Source organism: Rhea americana, unplaced genomic scaffold, assembly GCF_003343005.1.
Source record: "Rhea americana isolate MKP2758 unplaced genomic scaffold, rheAme1 scaffold_40, whole genome shotgun sequence".
Taxonomy (NCBI): Eukaryota; Metazoa; Chordata; class Aves; order Rheiformes; family Rheidae; genus Rhea; species Rhea americana.
Genome location: NW_028186535.1, coordinates 2,365,578 through 2,375,813, shown reverse-complemented (window position 1 = coordinate 2,375,813; position 10,236 = coordinate 2,365,578). Strand labels below are relative to the sequence as shown.

Here is a 10,236-nt window from a genome sequence, read left to right as displayed (position 1 = left end):
ACCTGAAGTGAGAAATTATAGGTATTGTGGCTCTTGAATATGATTGTTTTTAATGCTCCTTTTCTTCTCATCCTAGGTTGGACTAGAAGCCTTAACTTAAAAATCATAACTTAAAAAATACTCTCAGGCCCACAAAAAAACCTTATGAAAGTTTACTAGTGTTACTATCTCCTTTACTTCCTACATACATTTTACATTAGGTTACATCAGTCTTTGTATTCTGTATTTTATAACTGGTAGAGAAAGGTTTTATGGAAACRCTATCCTCTCTAGCTGTCAAACCTTTTGAACACCAGTTTTTCCAACTGTTCTTATTCTTGAGCTACCTTCTTCTACTCCCTCTAGACTGGGCCTGTTATTTCAAAACTTATCTTCCATCCATGCTACAATTTTCTATACCTAGAAAGAGCACAAAATCTCAAACTTTAAGAAGTCTGGGGAAAACCTGGGCAGGAAGAATCTAAAAAGATGTATGGTAGCCACAAAATGCAGAAAAGGGTGTATCTTGAGCTTAATGATTAAGTCAACCACTTGTGAGCCAAATTCCAAATATTCCTAACATTTCTGAATTCCKCTGTCAGAAGCCACAGTACTGAGTACTTAATGCCAACGGGAAAGATCTCATATACTTGAACTTTCTTCTATATGACTCAAGCTGTTACCAAGTTCATGAACTATTAATACAGCTAGAGAGAGGAAGTGAAAAGAAGGAGCTTCTACCCTTCAAATGAAATAAGGAGTAATCTGAGATCATTTCTAAAAGACYATTATCAAATTCTGCAAAAAATATGAAAAAAAAAATGTACTAACAGGCAAACTCTTTAGTTTGGCTTCCTTGTTTAGGAAATGTCATCAGCTTAAAGAATAGCAGTTGGATAGTAAAATGAGGTATGAAGTATGCTTCAGAGTTGCCTATAAAGACAATATTAAACGAACTTAACAGAATGAAAAAACATATTATGAAAAATTAAAGATAAAATTATGGTTGAGTGACACAAACATATGGACTTTAGAAATGGCAAGCAGTTTCCTCAAGAAGTCATGGAGGAGATTTGTTCTGCCCCTACAAACATAGCTACAAAATCTTCCAACCAAATCTTTATTCTTACAAACTTTAAGAAGAAAATTGCAAAGAGGAAGGATAGTAACTTTTTCAAGAGACTGACTGTAAGTCAGATACCTAATCTGTATTTTTAATTTCAAACCTTTTCCACACTCTTTAAAATAGAGAACTTTTAGAGTAGTAGAAACACATGACATGTGAAGAGAGATTCTTGCTTACTGCAACAGAAGAAAGCCAATTTAGTGTGGATGGTCTTAATAAGCTGCAACGTTGACTTAAGTGAGCTGTTTATAAATAATGAAGATCAGGTTATAGTTAACTATATTCTTTCATCCACTCATATGGAGATATTTTATTCCAGAAGTCAAATTTCCGTATATGGTCCCTTTGTTCATATAAGGGCTCATATTTTCCAAAAACCTGACATTCCCTTAAGCATCTAAATAAAACCTGCAGATACGATTGTAACTTTGGCAGCCTGATTTTTTTGAGAGCCCAACATCTAATGAAGTAATGTATTTTTAAARCATCACCATCTCTTTTAGTATCCAAATTCAGACTTTGTGAATGAATCAAATACTATTTTTAAATGGGGAAAAAAAAGCAATTTAAAGCTTCAGCTGTTACAAATTTCAATAAGGTGGCATTCTGTTCATAAACTTTAATTGAGCCAACACCRTAAGGAAATACTGGTGGTGCTTTCTTAGAATATGGGCATATCCAAAACTTGCAGTAAGATAGGCATCAGGCTAGTGATTTTTTGAATAAGTACAGTTAAATCTTCTCTGGCAAAGAATGATGAGGGGGTTATACACTCAGACCTGGATGGAGATCACAGTATGCATTTCTAAGTGGTAAAGATGAGTCAGCGAGCTGTCCTTATGTGCAGAAGAGAAAAGATCTCTCCCTCTCTTCTGAAGTGCTGAACTACTCTGAAAATCAGAAACAGCAGTCCCCAGGACTCCTCTTTGAAAACGGAGGATCTCACCGGACTCCTGCCAACCCCATGGGCTACCTGCCTATTGCAGCAGGCGCCTCTCAGTGCTACGAGGAGGAGGAGATATTTGTATCCAGTTAGCACATTCATTCACCAATCCTTTAAACATTTCTTGCATGACAAGAGGGAAGGGGGACTCATTCGCACAGATTCATAACGGCTCAAAAGAAAGACAAAGCAAGGCTTATTGTGCTCTTTGATCTTTCTGTTATTTTCTGTGTTTCTTTTAATTCTTAGTTTCCACTGAAAGGAATGTGGCAGCGGCTGGGATTCAGCCAGCAATTTGGGAATTCACCAAGCATTGCAAGACAACCCGACTGCCTGGAGTTTRTAAGTCTGAGTTCTACGTGTAACCACGGGACCTCTTCAGTGACCAAGCCTGCGTGTTGACAACAGGACCTGTCAAGCCAAGCTCCATGGTCTGCCCCAAACTTTCTGTTGCCCCAAGCGATCTTGTCCTTGTCTCATGGGTTTTACAAGCTTAAGTGACAAAAGGCTATTGGCACTGTCTGGTATAACTACTGGAAGGAGAGAGACTCCTGGCTCCACGTTCAGAGCTGAACCCTTGGCAGCACAAGCATCAGTGCCAGAACATCCACCGTGCCTTAAGCAAAAAGGTGTTCAGCCTCTGTTCTCTGCTTGCAGAAATGTTTTCTTTATTACTCTCCAAAGAATTGARTTTAGATTTTTTTTTTGGATGATATTTGTCTAGATCATCTTTTCTTTAAAGAAATTGACAATTTCTTTAAGAAATTTACTTTTTATTTGTCTTTAAATATTCCCTGCATGTTTTYCCTCTATTTTTACCAGATTTACCCCTATCTCTAGTGATGTTTCACAATCTTCACATTCAAATCTTGCTTTCTTCTGACTAGAAAAAGTGAATCAAGTCTATTTCTTATCAGTTACACGTACTCACAGTCCTTTTTGGTTTTTTATACTTAAAGATTGGTTTCCACATACATTATTTCTGCTGAAGATAGAATTCCCTGCTCTTGTTCTTTCTAGACTGTAGATCCTTTAAATGAAACTGCTGATTTTTCTTAATGACAAAGAGATAGATGGTAGCAATGTCAACATTGTTTGAGACTGCTTAAGACTGGGGTTTTGTCTGTATAAATAATTCTCTGTCACTTTTGTTCTTAAGGTTACTGGTACTGCAGTTTAGCTGTTCTATTCTGACTAATTTGCTCTTCTTCAATTTCTTTGGGCCGGATATTACAATGTTCCACTCATCCTCTATTTTCCACAGACACCAATCTTGCCTTGTTAAAGTGTCTTTCTGTGGATAAGACAATCAAATGGAAAAACAAAGAATGCCTGCAGAGCAACTGTAGAATATTTTTGTATTATTCCTTGACAAATAATGGAAAGGTTAATTTAGGATTAACTTTCTCATTTCCAGAGACTGGATAAAAGAGCTGGCTATTCTTTCACACAAAATGTGATATAATGCATCCCTACTTTTGAAAAGTTATTATGTGGTCCACATCTTCACAGACTGACATTTATTTACATTTGACAGAYACACCATCTGCTTCCTACTATGGCRAGAAGGAGTTATCCTTTTATTAGTTTTCATTTTCACTTACTCTGGACTTTCTCTTCTTACACTGCACTATAGTTAGACCAGAGAAGCAATGGGAAATTCTGCTGAAATTACSTTTATTGGAGTCCTGACCAACTGATGAGACAAAAATATTTTGCATATACAGTCAAAACTGGTAACATGTGACATATGTTACCGCAGTATAATCCAGAGATTGTTACCCTGTTCAGGTTTTATCATTTTTCAGTTTAAGCATGTTCCCCTTCCTACATATGGCAGCTCTGGAGAGAGGGCCCAAACCTCAGTCTCCTTGGCCAGCATCAGCTCCATCTGACTCTTTCCATCCTAAACACGAGAGACTTAGTCCCATGACTTATCCTTACAATGGAGGCTTGAGAAGTCCCTGTACACGGTCATAAATCAGAAAGTTTAATCATGCAAAATAGAACATGCAGCTTTTGTTCATATAAGTAGGAAATAAGCCATCTATTCCATTAATATAGCAAATAATAGCTTTCTCCAACCAAAAGGTTGTTTATGAAGGGGAAATATAGAATTACAGCTGATGTTGAATTATACTCTCAGATACTTTGAAGTGTCTTGAATTACAATGCTTTAAATTCCTGCCCTTCAGATATACATATGGTCTATGGATTTGCTTTTTGCTTCCATTTTTTTAYTAAATACAACACAATAATACTAGAAGTGCACTGTTTTTGGAAGTTTAGGTTATATACATAGGAACTGAGGCATACTTACACATTCTAGTTCATAACGTCACCGGAAGAAGAGATTTTTGTGGCAGGTTCTTGCATTGTCTTATTTGGAAGGAAAAGAAGGTCTGGCATAAGTGACCCTCTCAGTTTCACATGGCACAGAAGAGACCATGGCCCTTCATGATCGTAGACCAGAAGAAATCTGGGAAAAATAGGACACATTTTAATGCAAGACCTTATATGACTGCATTGCCGTAGATTTGCCCTTAAGCCTTTGACAGACCGAGTATCCCTGTGCAGAAACRTAGAGAGAAAGGAGTATATTCCCTCCTCCCAATCCAGCAAACCTGCTCACTTTTCACTATGTGATTTTGAACTAAGCATTTTAATGACTCTACCTGTCAAGCACAAAACCTGATCTGAACACACGCACTGATCTTCTGAACATCTTTTTTTTTTATTGTAGAAGAAGAGGCAGCAAAGTTGAGCTGTCTCTTCTCTTCACAGGGCTGCTGGGGAACATGTAGGGCAGAACCCACAGTTTGGCATCATAACTCTGATGCAAAAGCAAACAGGATAGAACAATTTAATTTTGTATTTAAAGAGTGGAATACATGGGGGGGGGCGATCGTGGATCATGAAAGGAAAAAATAATAGCTTTTCCCCCTTTACACAGGAGCTTCTCACTACCTCTTCCCCACATCCCCATGGCTTTATTTTAACTGACTAGCGTACAGGTGACAGCAGTGATAATGGTGATAGCAGGAGTTACACTAATGGGAGGAAAGCCAGAGCTGGGCTTCGTAGGGGTGTAGCGATAGTGTGCCGGGTGGCATTATATTGCTTAGACCCCACCACCATGTCACCTGCCTGTTCTGCCTCGCGTCCCTGTCCCATGCTCCTCACTGCGCTGATTTATTCAGTGGAGGAAGCCGTGGCAAGCATCACCCTGAGCCTTGGTACTAACACAACCGGCCTTGGACAAGGTGCACATTGTCTGGCCCTGGCATTGCCTCTCCCACTGGCCCCTCCTGACCGTTATAAGAACGGGGCATCTTTAAAAGGAGGCGTCTGAGGTCTGAATCAGTCGCACAATCCTTCTGCCTCCCTCCAAGAGCTGCTGCTGCTGCTGCCGCCTTTCTTTTGAGGACCACCGCCTTGTAAAGCCAATACGATGTGTAACCGATTTGTGGGAACCTGGAAGCTTGTCTCCAGCGAAAATTTTGATGATTACATGAAAGAATTGGGTGAGAAATGCTATTTCCTTTTTTTAAAGTTTTTTTTTTAAGTTTTCTTTAAACTTTCTCTTCTTCATCTTATGATAGAATAAGATATCATCATCATTATCGCAGATAATGTCTTCTTTCTGGCCATAAGCACTTTAATTACTTTCTAGTATAATCTCATTTATTACATTTAGCTTCTAAAATGGAAAAGGAGAAAGGCAGTTACCGGGTTATCATAATAAATCTACATCTGTCTAACTGATCTGAATAATCCATTTTCCTGTGCAGGATCCTTCCTGTAGAAGGACCTATGAATTTGCAGGACTTTTTTAGTTTCTCTTGATTACACTATTAAACTCATGACTTGTGATAATTTACAATGTATAATGGAGCTGATGTCTCATGACACTTGGGTTTCAGAGGCCTGAATTCTATGAATGAATCTATCTGTTACTGAAGAATGCCAGGAATGTAATAAATTGGGCATTGTTTTTTAGTTTAATGCTGGCTTCATCTATAGATAACAAGTGCACAGACACTCAGTTCCAGCATTTCTTTTGCTATATAAATGATTCACTGAAACATTAATTCCCTTTATTTGAAAGGTTAAACTCAGTAACAAAAGAACTTCAGTTAATTAATTAACCAGAGTAAATGCGGGATGAAAATCCAGCTACAGACATTTTTCTGAAGGTCTAAACAGAATTGTTTCAGACTTGAATAATTAGCACAACCAGTGTTATACTTTACAGATAACCTTATACCCTTTTATGTAGATCTTTTAATCTGAGCAGAATTAAAAAGACACTAACTATAGCTATCCCTGTTCTGCTTTTATAAAACGGAGTTCACAGGTTGTTACCATAAATTGGACTAAAAAGCACAAGGTAATATAAAAGGCTCTCAACACAAGATTTTTATTGAAATTTTCTGCACTTCTTCACTCTTATACTCAAAATTTTTTTTTATTTAATACTTGTACCTTTCACTGAGATTTAGACATTAGGATTCCTAAGGGACGTTAGTAGTAACTTCGGAATGGCTCAGCTTTCAGTATATTTTATGTTTGGAAGAATAAGCACCAGCGTATTGGGTGTTCAATATCTTGTTTCTTCCCTGTGGCTGGTTAACAAAAGTTCAGATTCTCAAATTCATAGAGACTAACAAAAATAAAAGGATTTTTTCAAGCTTTTATGAGTTGCAGTCCTTTTCTATGGACCTTTCTACCAATTACATGACTACATAAATATAATGCAGATTACTAACCATCTAATTTTCATCTTAGCTAAATGGATACAACTGTACACTCACATGTATCTTTACTTCTTGCTGAGATGCATCAGCTGGGGAAGCCTCAGCCTCTAAAAGTAATATTGTATGCAGCTTCCACATATGAGAAATCGGTCTCATCTGAATCAGACATTATAGTATTCAAGAAGAAACTTTTTCTTATTTTTCCACAGAAGTTTTAGGAAATGATAATGAGTTTCTTGTTTCCTAGAATGTAATGCTATATTTTTTCTGATTTATAGGAGTGGGCTTAGCTGCCAGGAAACTAGGTGGCTTGGCAAAGCCCAATGTGATCATCAGTATGAAAGGGGATGTGGTAACTATCAGAACTGAAAGCACCTTCAAAAATACAGAGATCTCCTTCAAACTGGGCCAGCAGTTTGATGAAATGACAGCAGATGACCGGAAAGTCAAGGTAAGGTGGCTCTAAATGATCTCCAAGGGATCCAGGTGTCCAGGAAGAGAGACGGGAGGAGTTTTTCCATTATGAAATTTCCAAGCAAGGAAAGTACCAAAAGAGGAAGCAGTATGGAGCTGAAACCGATGTTACTAAGTGTGTCATTAGCAGAAAATGTGGATCTTGCTAACCAAAAAGTGAATCGTTACTCTAATCTAAAAAACTTTGATCACGTTTTGAAACTCTTCTCTTGGCCTTTGCAGAGTGTCGTAACCCTTGAGAAAGGATCATTGGTGCAAGTGCAGAAGTGGAACGGCAAAGAGACTACGATAAGGCGAAGACTAGTTGATGGGAAAATGGTGGTGGTAAGTACGTACTTTCTCTCTCCTTATAAACTACCAAATGGTAAAAGGATGCAACCTTCAGTTTGTTTCGAGCTAAATGGTCTGTCAACTTTGGCTTTCCCTTTGGCTTATGAGAGAAATAAAGATGGAGAAAAAAGGAAACAAGCTTAGGAAACAAGCTGGAAGGAAATAAATCTTATTCTATACAGAAAATTGTCTGTGAAGTGATTATATTGGCAGAGCTTTTCCACATCTTTTTCCATTAATGCCAGTCAATTAAAAAACTTGTGTTTGCTCTGTCCACATGAGCACGCCAGGCTCACTAAGCAGGTGCCTGAGGTTTATGGTATGAAAGCTGCTATCTCTGCATCTGACTCTACTTGTGATGATAAAACATAGCAGGGACTGACAGGTCCTGATGGCTCCACCAAAGAGCCCTCCGCACTCCAGGAACTGAGTCTTTGATGAAGGCTGGCGGGTGGTGACTTTCCCTTATCTGTTTCTCTCATCAGGGCTAATCTATCTTTCTCCAACAGTCACACAGAAAGCACAGGAAAGCAAAGCCAGTGTTATCATACATTTTGGAGGCCTTAGTTGCAGTATTTTTTTAATAAAGGCTTACTGTTGAATGAAGGAAAGTATTTTGTTCATTAAAGTTTTTAAAGAGAAAACTAGYGTGAGTAACTTGTTTGAAAACAGCAACGTTAAGTCTTAATACCTGAGTTTGTTCTGATTGAATTTTGTTTTAAACTCTTAATATGTTTGGAAGGTTGATTTGCTTTTGCATTTTACTGTGACTGCATTTCTCTGTAAAGTTCTCCTGATTATTCAAACACCTTTAAAGAGCTGAGCAGAGAGGTAGCACCCCTCTTGCACCTATGTCCTGCTGTCTGCAGTTCAGAAGTCTCCCTAGAGCACGTTGTCAGGGTTAGGGCACAGCAAACCCCATCAGTCTGCAGAAGACAAGGTTTCCGTGACGCTTCTCTCTCTGCTGCTCAGGCCCTGTGGCTGTGAGTCACCAAGAGCCAGGCACGGGGTGAGATGCTCAGCACAAACATTTTGTGACTCATTAATCCAAAGTTTTATAGGCCAGAGGTCTGACCTTTGAAATTGCATAGGCCACTTTTGCTTCCACAAATAAAATCCATTTTTTAAATTGAAAGTTTGTGTTCATGGGTTGTGGTAAAATAAACTAGGCATATAGACTAGACTGATACTTCTGTCAAGTCAGTAACACCAAGGAAGGTAAATATCTTTCTGGAAGCCGAGCAAAATTGAATGAGCTACATAGCTATATAGCTACTACYTCATCTCCGATTTTGCAATGTATTTATCATTATATGCCACTTCATTGCCTGATGCTGTTAAAATAACAAGTTTTTCCACAGTAATATAAAAACAGCTTTGCTGTTTATTCTAAAAATTATATAGAGCTGTACAACGTGATATTTGGATTTTCATTGATTTTTGTAGTTACTCAAGCAGATGCACCTCCCATCAGGGAGAGGTTTAAATTAATATTTTATTTTGTGTCCTAGGAATGTGCCATGAAAGGAGTTGTCTGCACTAGAATCTATGAGAGAGTGTGAAGAAATTCCTCCTCTGCACCGGACTGGGACTAGCTCTTAAAACTCAGCTTAGTTCAGTGACCAAAGCCTCATGCTTCTTTATTTTCTTATTTCCTTTTATCGGGGAGATGACTACATTATAATTTGATATTTCAGAGCCATAGTGTAACTAATCCAAAGTATTGTGGTGATCCAATAAAAGCTTCTCAACACATAAAATAGTATTTGTCTCTGCATGAATGATTTAGGTTTTCTTCCCTGGATGCTGTTCATCTTTTCTGCTCCTGTCTGCCTAAGTTGTCAGACTATTTCTGAGTAAAATAGTGAAACACAACTAATTTGTCTTACAAGGGTGTTAACACTTTTTCCTTGATATATGTAATAGTTCTCACCTCATGGCTTCAATATTCCTTTCCTATTGACAACTTTATTGCCAAATAATTCCTATAGGGAAACCATTCTTACCATCAGATTTCTTGACTTTCTGTAAATTTCTTACTTATAATTTTACTACATCATTGTATTATTCTCATATCCAACATTTTATAGTTTAGTGTCATTTTTTATACTTCTTGTAGTGCTATTTTTCATATATTTTGGCATTTATTTGTAAGAGAATAACTACTGGAGGAAAAAGATATCAGGTTATAATTCATGGTTTTCTGCCAAATAGTTTTTTCCACCGTAAAATGAAGTGCACAGCTGTTGTGAATGAACTCCAGAAGTGTTAAGCTTGGAAGGCTACATTTTGTGAAGTGCTGAGCATTTAAGCATGAGCTTACTGTTAAGCACATGAAGGAGCTTTCACGGGGTTAGATCTGCTCCCAGGCCTGGCTGCCTAAGCTCTTCATTGCTCCCGTTGTACATACATTGCGCTTTTAACTAAGGGAAAAACAGACAAAGCCCGGACGATTTCTGCAAATCGATTTAATCAGAAGGCGTTCTAGCAGCTTATTAATTTTTGTCTCCAGCAGTCGGTATTCTGTGATACCACGACGTTCGTGCTGACTGCGTGGAGTGGGGTATTTCACCCTTCCGTCCTGCCTAGGCGCGTGGGAAGCTTGCGCTGGCCTCCGTGCTGCTATA

The 10,236-nt window shown here is 38.2% G+C and overlaps 1 protein-coding gene across 2 annotated transcripts; it reads left to right on the top strand.

Moving 5' to 3' along the window:
* The first annotated feature begins 1,664 nt into the window (after positions 1-1,664).
* Positions 1,665-9,352, top strand: LOC146590601 (myelin P2 protein). Of its 2 annotated transcripts, none has more exons than XM_085314284.1 (4): positions 1,665-2,677; positions 7,084-7,256; positions 7,502-7,603; positions 9,121-9,352. In XM_085314284.1, the coding sequence occupies exons 1-4, from the start codon at positions 2,527-2,529 to the stop codon at positions 9,169-9,171; spliced, it is 477 nt and encodes a 158-aa protein (XP_085170410.1). In that variant the 5' UTR covers positions 1,665-2,526; the 3' UTR covers positions 9,172-9,352. The 2 variants fall into 2 exon arrangements, with proteins under 2 accessions (XP_085170410.1, XP_085170411.1); XM_085314285.1 differs by lacking the exon at positions 1,665-2,677 and adding an exon at positions 5,414-5,572.
* The last annotated feature ends 884 nt before the right edge of the window (positions 9,353-10,236 follow it).

Excerpts from the sequence above, each read along its gene's own strand:
- LOC146590601 (XM_085314284.1), top strand. The coding sequence starts at position 2,527 with ATGGGTTTTACAAGCTTAAGTGACAAAAGGCTATTGGCACTGTCTGGT. Across the intron at positions 7,257-7,501 it reads CAGATGACCGGAAAGTCAAG|AGTGTCGTAACCCTTGAGAA; the intron begins GTAAGGTGGCTC and ends TGGCCTTTGCAG. Across the intron at positions 7,604-9,120 it reads TTGATGGGAAAATGGTGGTG|GAATGTGCCATGAAAGGAGT; the intron begins GTAAGTACGTAC and ends TTTGTGTCCTAG.